This window comes from Dryobates pubescens, chromosome 26, assembly GCF_014839835.1.
Source record: "Dryobates pubescens isolate bDryPub1 chromosome 26, bDryPub1.pri, whole genome shotgun sequence".
In the NCBI taxonomy this organism is placed as follows: Eukaryota; Metazoa; Chordata; class Aves; order Piciformes; family Picidae; genus Dryobates; species Dryobates pubescens.
The window spans coordinates 6,965,605-6,985,320 of record NC_071637.1 but is presented as its reverse complement, the minus strand read 5'-3'; the positions used below and the strand labels follow the sequence as shown (position 1 = coordinate 6,985,320).

Below are 19,716 nucleotides of genomic sequence, written 5' to 3'. Positions count from 1 at the left end.
CATAAATGAAAGCATGTGAAACTGGAGTTTATTTAGCACCACAAGAAATAAATAAATGTGTGGGATTGGTTCATACAGATCATACATACAATGTGTGCACAGACAAAGGGTCACACTGAATGTGTAACACACTCCAACATCTGCCTTTGTCATCAAAGAGGCTTTGAAACTAAGCATGAATGGCAATTTTTTGATAAGTCAGAAATAGAGATTTGATTCAAAATTTCCCAAAGTTAACAGAAAGAACACATGTTAACTTCAGCAGACTTCAGAATGGCCTGCTTTTGGGAAGCCTGATGAACAGAGATTCCTTTCAGAAAAGAGTAACAGTGGTTGAGGGAGAATAAAATAGTACAGTGGGTAAGAGGCAGGAGAGTAGTTTATAGGATCTTCCTTGCTGAAACTAAAGGGTGTATGAGTATAAACCAACAAATTCACTCTAGATTTCTAAACCCTATTCTACAGCAAATAGGTGCCCATACAAATTTCGGGGGGGCTCCCCTAGAGCCTTCAGCAGACCAATAGTGAATAATGTTTTCTCCTGCAAGATTGAATGCAGCCAGTATGTAGACAAACACTTAACTGATGACTATTTTCTTCAGTATTGTGATACCACGTAGAGATCTTACCATCTTGGTGCTACTGTGGCAGACAATGTGCCAATATAACAGCTAAAACCAACTTACAAGTGCATGTAAATTAATTACATCTTCACGAAAGATGGTGAATTTCATGGTAATTGATATGTCAGTCTCCTGATAATTGACTCCCTGACTGTTTTACAAAGTAGCAGCATTTTTTGTTTGCTTTTGAAGTGCTCACTTGAAAAAAAATATTGGCAGTAAAAATCCTCTTCAAAACGGAATAGCTGTTGTAAACTACTTCCTTTTAAAATGTATTTTAAAGGGAAAAATAAGCACAAAGAAAACAAGCTACAAAGAACCTATATTCAGTTAATGTTTCATTCACTTAACTCTCAGTATTCCTTTAAAAACAAAAGAGCTTGCTGGCTAATTACAGATTTTTGTCTTTAAAACCCATGCTAGCAACTAATATAATATCCATTCTAAAGTAAGGGTTATGTGTATGTATGAGAGGATTTGGGCTTTACCAGATTAATTTTCCTACAGATAATAGAAAACCATTTATAGAAAGACCCCCAAAAATCTCCCTTTAATTATAGTGAAAACTTTTTTTCTTTACTTGTTAATCTTTACAGTCACAAGTAACAGCCTTTTAAAAATCCTTACATACCAATGTTTCTGATGCTAAAAATAAAGCTAGCAAAGCAGTTTGAATCGATGTAGCTCACACACAATGTCAACAAAAAGGCTCTCCCATCAGTGTCTCAGCCATTGCTCAGATAACATCCCACTGATTCTACGGAGGTCTCAGCATTTGCTACGGAAATGAAATTATTGTTAAGACTTTTGAGTCAAAGACAGGAGACAGAGTTAACAAATTAACAAATTGAAAACAACTTTCTCATTCAGCCACAGGGTGGGGGCGTAGCTTTGGGGATGATGATCTTTCCTAACAGTGCATTGTTATTTAAACAGGATCTTTCAGAAGTGAGTCCTGCCACTTGCCTTAGAGAAAACCCAAGCATTTGATGATTTTTAAGAAGACATCGACTGGAGACACACTGAGTAATAATGAAAATGCTCTAGTGACTTTCAGAAGAAAACAAAACGTTAACGCTAACTTCAAAGACAAACAGTGAATTTGAAATATAATCTGACCTTACAAAGACTTTGCTTCCTCGTCTCAGGCCTGTGCTGTGGTGCTTTTCCATCTCCCATAGCTCCCTGCAGTACCGCCGAGATCTGCATAAAACCCAGAATTACCCCTTGCCCTCCATGCATTTTCCCTCAGAACCTCCACATTTAGTGAGACAAGAGCTTTCCCACATCTTTCTTCCCATTTTGAGCAGTGGTGTTTCAGACTGTATTAAGAGCGAAGGAAACCTTTCTCCTTGATGAGGCTGCAGCATGGCAGTAACACCTATCACAAGAGTCATGTTTGTGGAGGTGCACACTGTGCACCTTGACCCTAGGCTACATCATAGAAAGACGTGGCAAAGTAATATATTATTGTTACTTAAATAAAGGCTACATCCACACCTAGGACTGAAAGTATCGCTGATCTTTTGTTTATACTGCAGACCTGCAGCAACAATCTCTTTGACTGCAAAGCTGTGTTTTCATTTCATGTGATATAACATCCATGAAGCCTTCGGGATGACAACTGTGTATGCTAGACTGCCATTGTTTTCTCCCCAAACCAAAACTTAAGAGCACTCAAAACAGAAAAAAGTGATTGTTAAGGTGAAAGATCCAAAGAGGTATTTTGTTTTAGTCTGGGGAACATGATGATTTATGACTTTATTTGTGTTACTATTTAAGGTAACCAATTCAGTAAGTGTTTCTGTTCTTATGCCACTTAAAAAAATCACATTTGTTTTAAAAATTTCCTCTTGAAACTTCTTTAACTGAAAACAAATAAATATCTCTTTGTGGTTTGATAAAAAGCTGTCAGCTTTCTTGTGGTGTAATGAAGATGTTTGGGAGAACCTCCACTGTTATGAATCAAGGTAGCTTTCTGGAAGTCAATGGAGCAGCACTGAATTGTAGGACTGGGTCTGGGGGTATTTTTGCACACAGTTTTGCCTCATTCATGCCTTGTCCTCTTCCACTCACCCTGCACAAGCGCTTACAATCACCTTAAAAAAAACCATGTTTTTGATTCACAGCAATGAAGCGCATTTGGCACATACGTTGTCTGGTGGCATAAAAGTCCACGCCAGCTTATTTCTGCATATTTGTGTACGTTCTGGTGCACATGTTCCTGTATGACTTCTGTGTACCAGTTGTGTCTCTGTGTCCAGCACCGTGCAGGGCAAGGGGGAAGCACAGGTTTGGGAACACCCCTGTAAGTGCGAGCAGCCATGGTGTGTTTATGTCCCTGCACTGTGTGAGGAGTCCACAGCGGGATGAGGGACTAAGGGATGTGAGGTGAGTGTGGGAGGGGTGTGAGTGAGAGACACCTGTGAGCGTGGGGTGTGAGGCGCGGATGTGTGCGTAGGGTTTAGTACAGGTTGCATGGCTGTGAGCGGTGAGTGCGCTCAGCTGTATGTGTGGGTGTGAGGCAGTGTGTGGGGCTTAGGCCGCGCTCCTGCCGCCCCACCCCCGCCAGCTCTCTCGCCCCTCCAGGCCGCTGCCCGCCGTCGGCCCGGCCAGGCCCCCAGGGGCCGCGCTCCGCCGCCTTCGCCCTCCCCGTCCCGCCTTCCCCGCCCGCCTCTCGCTCCCCCTCCCTCCCCTCCCCGCCGCCGGGGCTTCCCTTCTCTCTTCATTCAGGGCTGCCTCGCTGCTGAGTGCTCGCCTCTCCGCTACCCCGGCATGTCCCGCAGCCGGGCTCCTTTCAGCGACCAGCTCGGGTAACGCCGCCACCAGCGGGCAAGGCAGGGCCGAGGGGGCGGCAGGAGGGTGCCGTTGCCCAGCCGCGCCGGGCACCGCGCTGCCATGGGGGGCTCCTGAGGCGGCCGAGGAAAGCGGCGGGGAAGCGGAACGCCTCGCCCCGCGGCCCGCCACCATGGAGGCACCGCCGCCGCCACCACCACCCGGCGCCCCCAGCACCGCGGAGCCCGCCGGCTGCCCCAAGGACACCGACCGCCAACTGCGCCTCCGCCTCTGCGTCCTCAACGAGATCCTCAGCACCGAGCGGGACTACGTGGGGACCCTCCACTTCCTGCAGTCGGTGAGCGGCAGCGCGGGCGGGGGAAGCCCTCTCAGAGGCACCGCGGGGGCCTGGGCGGGCGGCCCGCCGCGGAGCAGTTCCTCTTCGGGCTGGCCGGGGGCTCGCGAGGGCGTCCCGGCGCCGCGGCAGTGCTTGGCGCAACTCGTGGGAAGTGCCTGGGGCCAGTCCGCTCCGCCGAGAGGGACTTTCTTCTGTTCAAGAGGCTGCGGAGGGATGCGGAGGGTCCGCCGTGGACAAAGGGGCACGGCAGCAGCCGTTCTCTCCTCCGATGAGGAGAAACTGCCACCGGAGCGGTGCGAGTGCTGGGGCTCGCAGCATCCTGGCGCTTGCCGGGCCGCGGGGAGCGGGGAAGTGTCTGTGCCTTGCTGGGGGTGACCAGGAACAGACCCAAGAACGAAGTTGCTTTTTAGCGTGCCTTATCCCTTTGTTGTTGTTGTTTAGAAGTTACTGTTGCACCTACATGGACGCTCTACCTTTGTTGTCTGTTATTTATAAATAACTATACCGTATGCTTTGCTTCAGTGGTAAACACAAATACGTGATCGGGCCGGGTGTGTCTGTGCATGTGGAGACAATTATACCCGCCTCCGAAATTATCCACGGACTAGTTCAGAAGTAATACTCCATCTGGATATTTCCTTTTTCCTATATGGGCTCTAGATGTGGAATTCATCAGCATACCACGACACTCCTGCAAATAACTAGAAAAGCCTGCAGTAAAAGTTAGTAGATAACAGATATGTCATAAAGACGAAGAAGAAACTATTTGATCACACAGAGATCAAGAATCAAAGCAGGGGAAGTCTCTGCAGAGATTTCTAAAAGATTGGACAGGGCAGAAATTGTTTCTGGTGTTTTGCTAGATAATGCTAAACCCTGATTTCATCTAAATGGGCTTAGACCCTGGACTCTTTTGACTTGTCTTTCTGGCAAGGCTTTTGTTTGTTTGTTTTTTGAAATCAGTTAGTCTTTAGTGTTTTTTCAGACTCACTCAAGTGGTAAACTGTCTAGCATAAAAGATAAATGAAAAGGATGTGGTTGCTTTATGAACTAGTCTCTACTTAAATCCTTCTTTTCTCTCTCAAATAGTTGAACTCAGAGTCTTCAATTTCAGAAAACTTCCAAGTGAAGTTCCGGTTATCTTTCTTTAGAACTGGGATTCTGTCAGTGTGAGGAGGTTCTTAAGAAAGCTTCAAGCTCCAGAGGTGCCTCACCCTTCAGACAAAACAAAACAAAAACCCTCAGAAAACTCCTCTGTCCTAAGTACTGAATTTGAGATTTTGTCAGCTGCAGGCTGGAGTGCAGATTCAAGCTGCATGTGTTTTTAACTTTAGTTCTTACAGTTAAATACATCCCAATTGTTAACTAATGGGATTTTAATATATTAAGCCAAGGTTTTTATTTATTTATATTCATTAACTGGGCAGTTTTCACGAGAGCAGTAGTGACTGATATGCCTTAGGTAATGGCAGAAGGTGCTGGCAGAGTACACTTTGCTGTGGTCTCAGGATGGCACTGCCGACAGTCAGAGCCTTTCAGTGTCACTGTTACTAGTGACCTGGTGGGGGTTGGTTCTGATAGTGCAGCTTTACCTCACTGTAGAGTTTGTATTTTAGTAATTATGCCTGAGTAAAGTACTGAGGGGTGGGATCTTTCATGTCTCTAGGCCTTGGTTTAGAACAACATTCACACCGAAGCACGTGTTGAATGTTCATGTACTATCCTAAATAATGAGTTTTCTTCAGCCATTAACCTAGTTCCTATGGGCTGAATCTCACAACTGCATTGAGATGGTTGAATGGTGTTAGAACCAAGGAAAGGAGAATGAGGATCTACTGCAGTATGTGAGTTTACAAAGAGCAGTATGTTTTGGATAACTGCTTTTTTGGATAAATGCTTTTTGCCCCATTTAGTGCATGGTCATAACTTAATACCCTCTAACAAGAGGAAAGAATTCTGCTCTGCCTCCCACATTGGACAGCTGACATGACAACGCAAGGATAATATCATCTATATAGTCTCTGGAATTACAGGCAAAAGTTTTGCCATATGCCACTACTGAAAGCAAAGCTGTGGCACTGAGACCCTGTTCTTGAGCCTTGCAAAGTCCACTTTACTCCCATTAGTTTGTTTTTTCTGAGTGCTCTGATGTTAATGCATAGGAACTGCTGCTCCTGCCCCATGGGTCTCTTTCTTACCATCTCATGTTCTGTGTGAGTAGCACTAACCCAGAGCAAAATAAATGTAAGAGGCTACATTTTGTGGGGGTAATGCACCTAGTTAACACTTAAATGTGGTTGGGTGATGTTAGTTTTTTTTGTTTTGTTTTGTTTTAATAGTGTGAATTGTACTGAGATTGATTATACTTCCATATGTTGCTGAAGCAATTTTTGGCTGGAGAAAAGACTGCAGCTCTTCTGTGCAGGACAGCTGCAGTTCCCAGATCTTATGGCAACTTGTTCCTGTCAAGCATGAGAGGAGAGACAGGCAGGGTACAGGTTCTTTTTTTTTTTAAGAAACATTTGTAATAGCTTTGATAAATAAAGGAAGGCTAAATCTCATATCTTTCCATCATCAGAATGAATGTTCCCTAAGTAGGATGGAACAGTTGTGCTTTAGAAAAAGGTTAGGTGAGGGAATTTGTGTTCTTTGTTAAATATTTGCTATTGAAGCCCTAGTCCTCATTAAGTATTCTCAAGAAACAATGTTTTAAAAAGCAAACAACTAAATTCTATGGGTTTATTCACAGCACTGACGTTGTTTGCTAGCAGCAGCTTCCTGTGTTCCCTGGTAATGTAAAAGAATCCCTCAAGTATTTAATTCTATGGATTTGCAAATAAATCACAGTAACTTTGATTTATTAAGAGTGTTTTGTACCTTTTTAGAAGAATAATATGGGACTGTATTAAATGAAAGGTTTCCTTTCTCTTTTCTTTGCATGCTTAGAAACCTTCTGCTATGCTTGAAAGACTGTGGTCTTTATTTTGTTTCCAGAGATTATTAAAATAGGTATCATTACAGTTATAGAACATGGAGCTCTCTTTTCTTACAAGAAAAATGGTATTAGTCACCATGAAGAACATTTTGCTGTGAGTTTTGTGCACTTTTGATAAAAATGTTCCAGGTATTTACTTACTTACATGCTATTTGATTTCGAGAATCCGTTCTATTTCATAGTTCAAGTAACTCTGACAAATGGAGTTGTATCTGCAAATTTAACTGAGATGCACCATGCCACTACAGCCAAATGAGGCTTTTAACTCTCTTACATTTAATACATAAAACTATTTTTTCATTGTGTATATTGTTTGTAACATTTTTATTCCATTGAGTGTTGGACACAGGAATGAGTTCCTCGTCAGTTTTGATCCTGTTTACTTTCTGGTACTCCTCTTGGTAGGTTGTGTTACAGTATAACGTATCAGAACTGTATCAATACTGTACAGTATTATGTATCAGAATGAAACCCAGTAGCTTTTCTCTGTGGTTGTTCCAGATCTCAGAAGATGAGATGATCAATTTCAAGGGATACAGCTATTTATTTTAAACAGAGCCTGGATTTTATATTCAGTGGTAATAGAATACAGATATGATACTCATCTGCATATCAACTTTTCCTAGTTTAAGCCTCAAAATGAGGAGCTGAGAAGGGGCAAACTCTTTTCTGCTAGCTCATAGCTGATCTGATGTTACTGATTTAACTATGAATATGGACACCCTGTATTGTGTCCTGTCCTATCTGCCATCTTGTTAGGCAGGTATGATGTTGCAGAACACAGAATCCTTCTTGAAGAAGTGCTGTGTAAAACAGAAGTATTAATAGACAATACTGCAGTTATGCAGATGTGTTACTAATTTTGCTAATAAAGGCTCCTTACACAGCCAAAGCTTATTAAGTAGCAGGGAGAACAACAGGGAATGGTTGAAAACATATGGCTTCCAATGTCATTGAAGAACCACTGATCAAATAAGAAAGTGGAAAATTGTCAGAAGCTGATGGAACTTCACTAAAAGTTACTGGTGGAGTAAGATAAACTTCAAAGAGATGAAGGCAGATAATTTTGTTGTAAGTCTCTGGTGAGATTGTGAACTGTAAGGATTTTCAGTCTTCGGACTTCAAGATTCAATTAATCCCTTTGGCATCTTTTAACTCTCTACAATGTATGCAGAAATGTTTACAGTTTATATGTGATCTTGTAAACCTTTCTGTGCAACCAAATCAAAACAGGTGATAATTTAGAGGGACCAGATGAGTAAATGTCAAAGCATCTGTCTGGTGGCATGAAGTCTTGCACATGAGTATGTGGTTGACAGCAGAGTCTTTGGGTACTAGGGTGCGGTGTCCGCATATTGCAACCCTTAAGTTGACCTCTTCCCTAGAGATCTGTTCTTGCCCCTGTTGTCAGTCTGTGTGGAAAAGTGGTAGACAGTTAATTGAGACAGGAATGGTGGTTGTGGTTTATTTGATTGCTGCATGGTCATTTCACAGAATCCCAGTCAAATCTGTGTACTAATATTGCAGTGATTAAAGATCAGCCTTCAAATAAGGGAACAGAGGAGCCCTGAGCAATTTCAGACATGCTCATTTACCATAGCTCTAAAAATACATTGAATAGTGGGCACACAACAGTTAGTATTTAAAGGTTTGGTTTACCAGTTTGTAGACATAATCATATGAATTACACATGGAAGTGTAGCAACAGTAATTATCCAATACACTAGACTGCAAAGGTAGCTATTTTGTTGCTTAAACTTGTTTTTTGGCCAGCCTTTTAATATCACTTCACACTTTGCTCTAACCTGTACATGCAGTTCCTACAACTCAGGTAATTGCAAGTACATAGATTCAAATTGTTCTCTGTATTGTGTATGAATTCAGCTCTTTCATCCTTCCAAAGACCAACCACCAACTTGTAAATTCTCATGTCAGGATGACAGGATATACTTTTAGCTTGAGCAATCACTGTGTGTTCCATGCGGGCGTGAAAACAGTTGGAAAGTTGCATTGTCTTTATCAGACAGGTATCAAGCTGGATAAGTGGTTGTACCAGGACTATTTTTAGGTTTTAGTATTATTCCTGCCTTTATTTTTATATGGAGGCTGGAAGTCTTTTTCCATCTTATCAGTTGTATAAATATGTTATATTAGGACACGTGCCATCAGATAATTTAACCCACATCCTACAAAGTCAAAATATTTATGTTATGCTCCTTTTTCTTGCTTACTTTGTAGTTGTAATTGATCTAGTATCTCTGGATTTTGCACCCCACCCATCTTGAAATATGATAAGCATCACAGCCCCTTTTTTTTTTTCTTTCATATTTCACAATCTTGTTTGCATCCAAGATTAGGGCTCTGGTGCTCAGATAGAGTAGCAAACAGACCATTTGTCTCAGCTGTGAGGTGTGGTTTCCTGTCCTACCCGGTTCTCTGCCTGTTTCACCCTCAGCAGATACAGATAAACTCTAATTCTGAAAGGTGAGCCATATGGTTTGGGTAATGTTGCTCCTTTATTGTGAGACAGCTAATGAGCAACTGGGGAGAGGAAGGAGATGGAAAAGGAAATTTGTTTGGAAGGGATCTAAGTTAGCTTTGCTGTCTTTTCTTTTGGTGGGTTGGTCACGTGCGGTCACCTATAGCCAGTGGTTATGATCACGATTTTCTGCTGAGTCTATTTTCCATGGGAGGTGTTTCTTAAAAGCTTGGTTCCTGGCATGTAAATTGAGGAAGACTGCACCTTTCATTTCAAATGACACTTTGTAGCCCTTTTTAAAGCTAAGTTTAAAGACACAACAACAAAATATCAAAACATAAAAAGCTTGTAAGTTTTTAGGGGTTGAGGTTTTAGGGGTAAGTTTTTTAGGCTTGAATGTTTGGGGTTGGTAATTCTGCTAGTACAGTTTACCATTTGGACTAAGTGTAGTGCCAAATTAGCTGCTAACAGCTGAAATGGAAACAAATTAAAAGGTTCTTTTGCCCTGGACGTAAAGAGAGAATTTGAAGAAAACAGTCTGATTGAAGAAAGTGAAGTGGAACATGGAAAAGCAAAAGAAAGTGAAGAGAAAGCTCTGAAAGTGTTTATTCATTGGAACCTATGGTCTGCAGAGCCCGATCTGTGAGCCATGAGTCTAAGGGCAGGGATGAGGATACAGAGTTCCCATGTCTGAGTTTAATTTTTTCATTTGGAAAAACTGTGTGACCAGCCCATGCCTTTTGCAGTGAGGATTCACAAATCAAAGGTATAAAGGAGTGCAGTGGATTTGTCTTGTGAACAAAGCTGGTTAGATCTTTTTGCTCTCCCACAGCATCTCTGCAATGAGAAAATCCTAATAAAACCCCAGTGTAGTTCCTCCAGTTTACTGCCTCACAGGTGAGAATTAAAACTCCATTCTCTTTTCTACCCTTAGCTCATTCCAGCTGCATCTGACCCTTGTTATCCTTTATCACAGACCTTCTTTAGTCTCATTACATCCTCCAGAACGAGCTCTTTGACCTGAGTCTGGCTCTGCATCTCTCCTCAGCTGCAGTGATATCATCAATCAGCCCTTTTGCCATTTGTCCCTCCCTCTCACTTCAGGGATGCCAGTTGTTGTCTGAACATGTGTCATGATCTCTGGGGGAAGGGAGAGGTTGGCTGCCCTGTACTTTCCCAGCGCCCCACTGGTGCCTCTGCAACAAAACTCCCTTGCAACAGCAGTCTGGGAGCTGGGTGAGCGTAAGGGAGGGACAGAGACCCTGGGCTTTGGTAGGAAAGAGCATGGGGATAAATGGAACCAACATCACAGATGGCAGAAATGAGTGAGCTGCTCCACACATAGCTGAGTGCATGCTTGATTTCACACATGTTTTTGGCTGATATTTGCAAGGAGGCAGAGTGATGCTCCTTACAGGAGCTTTTTTGTCCCTAACTATAGGAAGATAAAAAGTTTGAAAGCTTTGCTGGTATGTTCCCACTTCACAGGTTACAGCATTTGTGCCACAGACAGTACTGCTTTGCAGAGGTTGGCAGTGTGGTTCTGCACTTTTACACCATATCATAGTGTCATGAAGCATAGTCTTGGAGGAGGGGACCTTGACAAACCATTCCATCGTCTTCTGCTCTGAAGGGAGGATCATTTCTGATGGTGTTTAGATATCTTTAACGTTAGAAATGTCTTCCCAATGCTTAAGATAATAATGTCTATTTATTTATTTATTATTTTGCAGTGAGCACTGAGGTGATTTCTTTTGCCTCAGTCTCTCAAGTATTTCATGGATATTTTCACATTTTGTCTCAGACTAGACTGAATTGTGAAGTTATTGAAGTTCTTTGTTTTTCTCAAAACATATGTATAATTTTACTTCTGATAATTCCTGTGTTATTATCTAGCTTCTCTAGTCTATGTTTCTTGAACTCTAGCACCCAAAACACAGGCACAAGACATTCCAAAGGCTTTAGCAGTACTGAGGGAATGGATTGCTTCACTTTTTTTGTGCATTATACAAGAGTATTATCATGGCACAGAAGCCTTAAGTAAGGTGTATCTTAGTTTGTACTTGTATTTAAGGACATCTGATTGCTCATACCAGTGACAGTGTCTAGGTGTCTGCATAGAGGATTTATAGGGCAATCCAGTTCTTTGAGTTCTGGCAGGTACCCTAGAAGGGCAACACTGAATTTTCCTTAAGGGGAAGAGAGTGATGTGGTTTCAAGCCAGTTTTCCTGTGTTCAGATCCTGGCAGTCTCAGAGGCATCCTGCTCTAAGAGGGTGTCTGAGGCTTGAAGAAGCAGGATCTCCCAAGAGCAGTGTCTGCCTGCAGGCATCCAAATGAAGCTTCCGAGAAGCTACTAATTCCTCTTGCCTGCCTGTTGTGTCCTTCAGGCATTTGCAAGAAAGTAACATGGGCTGTGTGTGGATTTCCTTCTTTTCCAGCTGCAGAATCCTTTTCCTGTTTTGTTTCCAGCCTCAAATGGATTCACAGCCTGCAGTGAGTGTAGTGATGTAAAGGTCTTGCACAGTTGCAGTGTGTTTTAGGTTGCAGATGGCAGTATGTGCTTTGACTTAGGTGATGCTGGAGACCCCTGTGCAATGATAGTCTGGACTGGTCACCACCAGGGTACTATTTACCTGCAGGTATCTGCTTATTCCTTAAGTCTTTGTTATCTGCAGACTACCACCAGTTTCCTTGCCCAGAATGGGAATTTAATGCCAAAGCTTTGCAGAAACCATCTTTGGCTTCCTGCATCCTTTTGGACCCTGTGGCAAGGACTTTCAAATCTCCTGCACCTGAAAAGTAGGGTTGGACTTGTGAGATAGGGTGGCTGCTATTTCCTCCTCTTCTGCCACCCTTTTGGTGTCTGTTTCTGTCTTAATATTTTGTTTTCTGATTTCAAGTTGTGTTGAAGCAACTAGTCCTGCCTCTTTGAAGCATGGACTAGAAGCATAACAATCTTACCAAGTTGTTTATCTGTTTTGAAGTTCCCATTTAGCAGTGGGAATAACTGCAGTATTCTCAGCCTTTTACAGCTACAAAGAAAAAAAGAGATTTGAAATAGACAAGAATGTAATTTCTCAGTCAGCTGGAGTGACTTCACTGTGGAGCAGAGCAACTCATGCAAAGCCATCCCTCACAGAGACTCAACACTACCTTATACTAACATTTCCCAGTCCACTGAGGCTTGGACTCGGGGTTGCACCAACAGCATGCCTAAGACCTGATCAGAGTCTTGGGTGTAAATACTATTGCAGATGAAGATTCCTAACCAAGCCTAATTAAAGCTTTTAACACTGCCTTCTGCATGTATCACTGAGTCAAGCTGTAGTGGACATTCAGAACTGCAGTAGATCTGTACTGGGATAGAACCTCAGAGTGGTTATCTGAACTCCTGCATATACACTCTCTTTCACCCTCCTGTGGAAGCCACTCATCTGAAGAGGCCTTGGCTCCCTTTGAACTGCAGATCTCAAGACCAGAGTAAGAGAAAACAGCTCTGTGGCTAGAAAACAGTTCCTTCACTCTTCCTAATGAGCCTTAGAAGAGCAACTCATTGCTTACACAGCTGATAGCCATATGTCAAGCCTTGAGATAACGATTGCACAAATCTGAATGGGAGCTCTGGTAGGCCCCTTGAAACCTAGTGACAGAAAGGCAGGTATTGACCATTCTGGGCATTATAATGCTTAACCATGAAAGCCAACCTACTTTTTCACCCAGTGGTATTAGCACAAGAATTTGTCACAAGCTGACTGACAATGTGACTTCCTTACAGTTCCAGGAAGAGCAGCAATTTTGTGTTGTACACCTTTGAGCTGCAGAGAGGGCAGGAGGTGTCTGCACTTTGATTATTTAAAGATTAGGGTGGTTACTGGGGTGATGGGGTCATGAAACTGAGTTAAAGGAACATTTATGTTCATGTAAGGATATTGGGTCAATCTCACTGCTATTACCATTGCTTGGAATGTTTTTTTGTTGAGGCCTATCAGCCATATCTTGCTGAAACTTAGCTGAAGTCCCATGATTCATGGAGTATCATGGCCCTTCTCAACTTAACTCTTATTTTGTATTTCTGGGTTTTCTTGTGGTCAGTTCTTGTCTCAGCAGGTTAATTTGTTGATTCCTAAACCACTTAGCTTATGTCAAATGAGGGCACTTCTTTTTTAACAAGCACTGTGTTTTAGTCATTAAAAATCCTTGTAGACTGGTCATCAGTTAGCCCAGTAAGAGCAAAGAGTCTTATCTGCAGGATGCTGATTATTTGCTCCCCGTGGATTTGTCTGTTGTTTAGTTGCCACTGTTTGAGGGTTAGGACATTCAGGGATCCTTTAAGCATATATTAGGAATTACTTGACTGTATGTTCTGGGTATGAAACTTGGTGTGATTGGGCTAGGAGTCTGACTTGCACAAATCAGGCTATTTTAATTCTGAACCAGTCTCACTACCATTGATACTGAACCCAGGCTCTTTCTGCTAACATGTCATGCCTTAATATGTCAGTGAGCAAATACTGATTGCTTAAAGGTCACACTTCTCACACCTTCCCTGAGTGGAGCACTTCTAAAGAGGGAGGCTAGGCTAGCACAGTCCTTTGCAGTTGGTGACCTTGGCTGCTGAGATTACCACTAAGAAGTGATGCTTGTCCTTGTGGTCTGAGCAATTTATTAAGCAGCAGCTTTGTACTTCTGAGACTCATTTTACTGGATGGCTGTCAGATATTAACTACCTTTGTACATGTTAGAATGGGCTTCATCCACATCTTTATACACATTTCCTTCTCTACAGTGGTTCACTCCAGTGATAATAGCCTTGTCTTGAAAGTTTTGCCTGCTCATTCTTCTGGCATCCTAGTGAGGTTGGAGTACCCTGTAACACCCTGGGATGAGACACATGTGGGAAATGCATGTCAGGAAAGAGGGGAAATGTGCTAGGTTGCATTTAGGGATTTTGGAGGCTGAGGAAGCTGACAGTGAGGGAGTTCCTTGATATTCAAAATGCAATGTGTCACTGGTGGAGGGCCCTGATTTGGGGACAGACTCCTGATAAGAATTTGCATTTTAGTGAGTTCTTATCTCAGATAGGTGGGTGGGTTTTAGCTACACAGCAAACTCTCTGGTCCCATGGGACTTTGTGTCTCATCTGACAACTGCTTTGAATTCATCACCTCGCAGGGAGCTGTTTGCTGTTAACCTCCTCACTGGGTGGATGAAGAAGCCCCTTCCATTTTGTTCAGAGGGGCAATAACCAAGTTGTAAAACTTTTGACCTGGTAAAATGTTTTGGACTCTGAAACCCAATTCTTAAACACAATCCAGGTGGTTGTTGTAGCAATGGAGTAATTATAATGGGAATAATGCAGGTATATATGAAGAGGCTATGTGCTATTTAATATGTAGGTCACAGAGAAGAAGGTGTGGAGCAAAAGCTTATCTGCCTTGTTAGATCTGATCAGTGGTTAGTGCTCTGTATTGTTTAGCAAGAGGCTTGGGCTGCAAATGTAGTAAATAAATAAATCAGTGCCAGGCTTTATTCTGTGGCCCTGAGGCCAACTGGCATAGATCTGGTCTTGTCTTGTACCACTGAAGTCTCAGAGTAGGGTAGCTGTATTCAGACTGCCTGTTGGGAATAGTCCTTGGCCCATCCTAACTCTGGCACAATGCCTCAGAATTGTTCAGAAAAATGCTAGTAGGGCCAGGCCAAAGGGTGCCAGGAAATATTCAAACAGTTTTCTAACAGACTTGCAAGGCTCAGGTCCTGACAGTGTTTGCTTACTGGTATAGGCATAGCCTGAAGCCCCACCCCATTTTGTGGCACCTCTTGCTAGACCAGAACTCTGGTAGAACAGGATACCCGTGGCAGAGCTGACACTCAGACCCAGTGCTGAGTGATGTGTGATGGTGGCTGCTGTGAATGGATTTGTTTTCAATGCTTTATTGTTATGTAAAAGTTCTAGGTGCCAGACCAGAAGTGTTGGAAATGGGTTTCCTCAGCCTTCTTCATTGCTGGCTGTGTTGTCATCGTTACATGACATCTTCTATGTTCTTGATCTGTGGCAGAGGGGACAGAAAGGAAGTGCAGCTTGAATGGGTGGGACTACTTTAGGACAGTGTGAAAAGGAACTGGATGCTAATTACCTAATTCTGACTGTCACTGTTAAGAGTTGTGAGCTGAGATATCAAACTGAAAGCACTTTGGTCCTTCACATGAAGTGCTGCTTGCTCATTTTTATTTAGTTCCCCTATTTATGGTTTAAAATCAAAGCTTCAGATGATAATCACTGGACACTTGCATATAATTTTTTTAGCTCATATCCCTTTGGGTTCTAGTGGTTCTGTCTCTGTTGTGTTACCAACACCGTGCTCAGAGATCAGCTCAGATGGGAAGCAGCTGTTTGTGGGAAGAGGGTGTTGACAAGACACAGAATAAGGGAAGAACAGTGGGGGAAGATTTCCAAAGAGAGTTGCAGAAGTGTGTGTTGTGAGCATTCAGTTGTCAGAGGCATGATGCCTCAACAGGAAAGAGACAGATACTGGGAAGACACTTTCCCCAGAGTTTGGCTCCTTTGTTGCCTCTTAAAATTCTACACATGGAACTATCCCTGTTGCAGATACCTGTCATCTCCTTTGCACTGGTACAAGTGCTTTGCTTGCATCTGAGAACACGTTCTGAAAACTTGCCAGTGAATAAATAACTTTCAGGGTACATGGATCAAAGATGATTTTGGGGGGAAGTGTGGTTAAAAAGTGAGCTTGACCAATTAAGTTACTTATATGAGACAGCAATGCCACTGGAGAGGTTTAACATAGTCATTAAATAGTGCATGACACAAAATACAGTGCATCTAGGGTTGCAGTGTCTGTTTCGCTTAGCCTTTTACCAAGTCAGACCTCCAGCTTTGCCTCTAGTGAATTTCTAGAACTGTGCTGCATCCAGTCCTCTGGCCTCCACATAGCACCCCCAGTCTTGGTTTACCATTGCCTTTCCTTGCCCTGGATTGCAAAGCCATTGCACAAGAATGGAAAATCTTACTGCACGTTTTGGTTTTTGTTTCCCCCCCAACCACGCTTCTGTGCATTCCTCCTTCTCTCCTCAGCACTTACAAGTAGTATTTGCCAGAGTAACTGCACTTAGAAGTTAAGGAGCAAGACCAAAAAGCATTTAGAAACAAAAATGGACCAATCCATTTAAAGCATAGTCAAGACTTTTGAACTAAAAGCATTTGGAAAGAGCATTGGTTCTGGATGGATTGAACATCTCCAGAGAAGGGCAACAAGGCTGGGGAGAGGCCTTGAGCACAGCCCTATGAGGAGAAGCTGAGGGAGCTGGGGTTGTTTAGCCTGGAGAAGAGGAGGCTGAGGGGTGACCTCATGGCACTCTACAGCTACCTGAAAGGTGGTTGTAGCCAGGAAGGGGTTGGTCTCTTCTCCCAGGCAACCAGCACCAGAACAAGGGGACACAGTCTCAAGCTGTGCCAGGGGAAGTTTAGGTTCGAGGTGAGGAGAAAGTTCTTCACTGAGCGAGTCATTCGTCATTGGAATGGGCTCCCCGGGGAGGTGGTGGAGTCACCATCCCTGGAGGTGTTCAAGAGGGGATTGGACGTGGCACTTGGTGCCACAGTCATAAGGTCTGTGGTGACAGGTTGGACTCGATCTCTGAGGTCTCTTCCAACCTTAGTGATACTGTAACAAGTAAGAAAGAATGACAGGTCAGTACTTCAGGAACTGGAGGTCATTGCAGACATATTACATCATTATGGTCTTTCACTGTTCATCAATTGGTGAGTCTCTGGGAAAAAAAATCCAGAGAATGGGAAGTTCCTGTTGTTCTATATTAGCAGTTGTGCAGTTTTTATTACTTTGGTTTTCATTGTTGGTTGGATTTGGGTTTTTTTGTGTGAGCTTGTCAAATGGGGCAAAGCTTCTTTACTCGGTGAGCAAAATGTTCCCTGAAGAAATGCATCTCTTCCTCTTTTTTTAGTCAAATATTAAGCCTCTTTCTCTTTAAATATTTAATGTATTCAGCCACATCTTGATTCTGACATGGTGAACAGATCAAGTTGATGAAACTTTGCTTTATGGATGGATTTGTTGGTGAAGGCTGCTGGAAGGTTTCTGCAGTTTATACTGAGTAGCGAAGGAAGAGGGAAAAAATGAAGGTTGCTTAGGATGATATTCTGTTCTGCATTGTATCTGGTAGAGCACTTTTTGAGGGTTGTGTTGTCTTTGTGGACTTCATCCTGCAGGGTGCTGAAGCCAGGAGAAACTGGGAAAGCTCAGCCTGTTCTAGCAGGTGCCTGGCACCTTGCAGTACCAGCATTTTCTATGTATAGAGTATGAATGTCATGAACAGTAAGGTCGATCTGGGAATTTCGCTCTGACCTCTGTTTTCTTCCCCATTTAAAAACAACTTTATAAGCACCTTGATGCAAAGCCAGAAAAGACAGCCAGCCTCTGGACTGGTGTTGTCTGTTACACTTTATGTACAGTATGCACACATGTGCCAGAAGAGATCCTTTTGCACAAGAGACGCCAAGGCATCTTTCTTAAACACTTGCACAAGAAAAGCCACAGTATTTGGAAAGTAAGTATGAATCAAAACTTGTGCAGCACACACAACCAGAGGAACTGAAATTTGCAACCAGCAAGCAAGAATTAAATTGCAGTGGCAGCAGTTGCTATGTCCAGGTGGTGTATTTGGAGGCAAGGCTGCATGACATCAGTTCTCTTTTAATGTGGTTCTGGGGGAGCAGCGTGGTATCAAAACTCAGCTTAACCCAGTGGAAAGAGAAGTCTCAGGCTTTTTCACTTAGAAGAACATTTTGCTTTGAAGTGCATTCAGAAGAAAGGTCTCAAAATAGAAAACTAGTATTTAGCAGATGGAGAAACTGAGGCACAGAAAGGCAAAATGACTTTCCAAAGGTTGCAGGGGAAGTAACTAACAGAGCCAGCAACTGAAGCTAATTATCTTGTCTTCATTCCTTACATCTTGTAGAAGGAAAAGCTGAGCAAATGATGTCATGCAAGCTATAACTGTTTGGGGTTTTTTTGGTGGAAAAAGTGCAACAAAAAATTTGAATGCTTTAGTTCAATCTTCTGGTGGCCAGGTGGCAACCATCCTTGTCAGTGCTTGATGAGCTGGTGGTCTTAGCTCAATTCCAGGGGGACTGTTAGGCGTGACCAGAAGCAATGTTGACAATCTCTTGCACAGACTGAGAATCAGTGGGATGGGTGGCATTAACAATCTTCTGTTCTGGGAGTACCTCTGCTGGATGTGAGGGACTGTGCTGGGAGAGTTTTCCTGCTGTAGTCCTGTGTGAACATATGGTACAGAATGTAAGCCTTGGCTCTCCTTGCCAGTCAGCACCTTCCCATTGCTCTTAGTGAGTACTAAAAATGTAAATAAAGGAGCTATGTTATGGCTCAGAGTTACTCAGTGGCAGTTGTCTGAGCAGTTGTGCTTATGCTAGAATCTCAGCAAGTGCAAGTGCAAACACTCAGACATCTGGTGTTTCACACTTGCCTGGTCTTCTTGTGTATGTGTTAGCTGCTAAGCTAACTCTTCCCAGCACTGTGCAGAAGTAGCTTTTAAAGCAGTAAGTGCAAGCCTGAGTTCCACAGTCAAGCACACATTGAGCAGGGAGGGTGCAGAAGAGAGAAATGAAGTGAAAATATCAGTGGTTTGGACATACTGCTGGTGCTGCCCCTGTGTTCCCTGGGGAAAGCCAGTCTGTGCTAGCAAAGCAAAACTGGCTAAGGCCAAACACAGTCCAGGGAGAGATTTGGAAAAAGTTTAGCTATAAAAGTCAGTAAGTTGTTATGAGGAGCTGGAACTTCAGAGATGCCACAGAAAGGAAGTTTCTTCCTGTTCATTTTTTTTTTGTAGCTTCAAGGTTCAGACTTATTTGAAAGCGAAGTAGAGCAATCCTGAAGTTCTCTGCACAAACCTGCCTTCTGGGACAGGAGGGTTTATTTTTGATATGTTTTCACCTCTCTGTGCACTTCTGATCTTCCAAGGTATAAGCTGCCTCCTTTTCATTTGTTTTGAAGGTGTGTCTTCAGTCAACACCCTTGTGGTGTGTTGCCCCAGTTCTCCTTATTTTCGCATAAAAAGACTTCTGTTCATGAGCTCCAGGTCTGTCAGAGGCCCCTAATGCCTTGTTCAACCTAACATGGTGCTGAAATAAAAAGGGTAGCACAACCTATTTCTGCAAACCATGATACTATTGACCCTTTTGAGTAAGAGATTGGCCTGTTCTCTTAGAGTACGGTAGAACAAACCAGAAGATATTCCTACTGGTTTCACTCCAGTTCACTGGCTGGGGCTTTGATTTATGCCTGTAAAGACGTTTAAAGCGGGGAGACCATGACAGTTAGCACTCTGCCTATTTGCCCTGCCACATTCCTAGAAGTTCAACTCTTGTGGTATGAATGGATGTCTTCAGCTGCTATAGGTTACAGCTTAATGTATAAATGCAGGCTAAAAGC

The 19,716-nt window shown here is 43.0% G+C and overlaps 1 protein-coding gene across 1 annotated transcript in view; it reads left to right on the top strand.

Moving 5' to 3' along the window:
- Positions 1–3,346: 3,346 nt before the first annotated feature.
- PREX1 (phosphatidylinositol-3,4,5-trisphosphate dependent Rac exchange factor 1) overlaps positions 3,347–19,716 on the top strand; it is a 154,465-nt gene continuing 138,095 nt past the window's right edge. Inside the window, exon 1 of the mRNA XM_054173389.1 lies at positions 3,347–3,756. Coding sequence (XP_054029364.1) covers positions 3,592–3,756 — 165 coding nt within the window. The 5' untranslated portion in view covers positions 3,347–3,591. The remainder of the gene's footprint in view (positions 3,757–19,716) is intronic.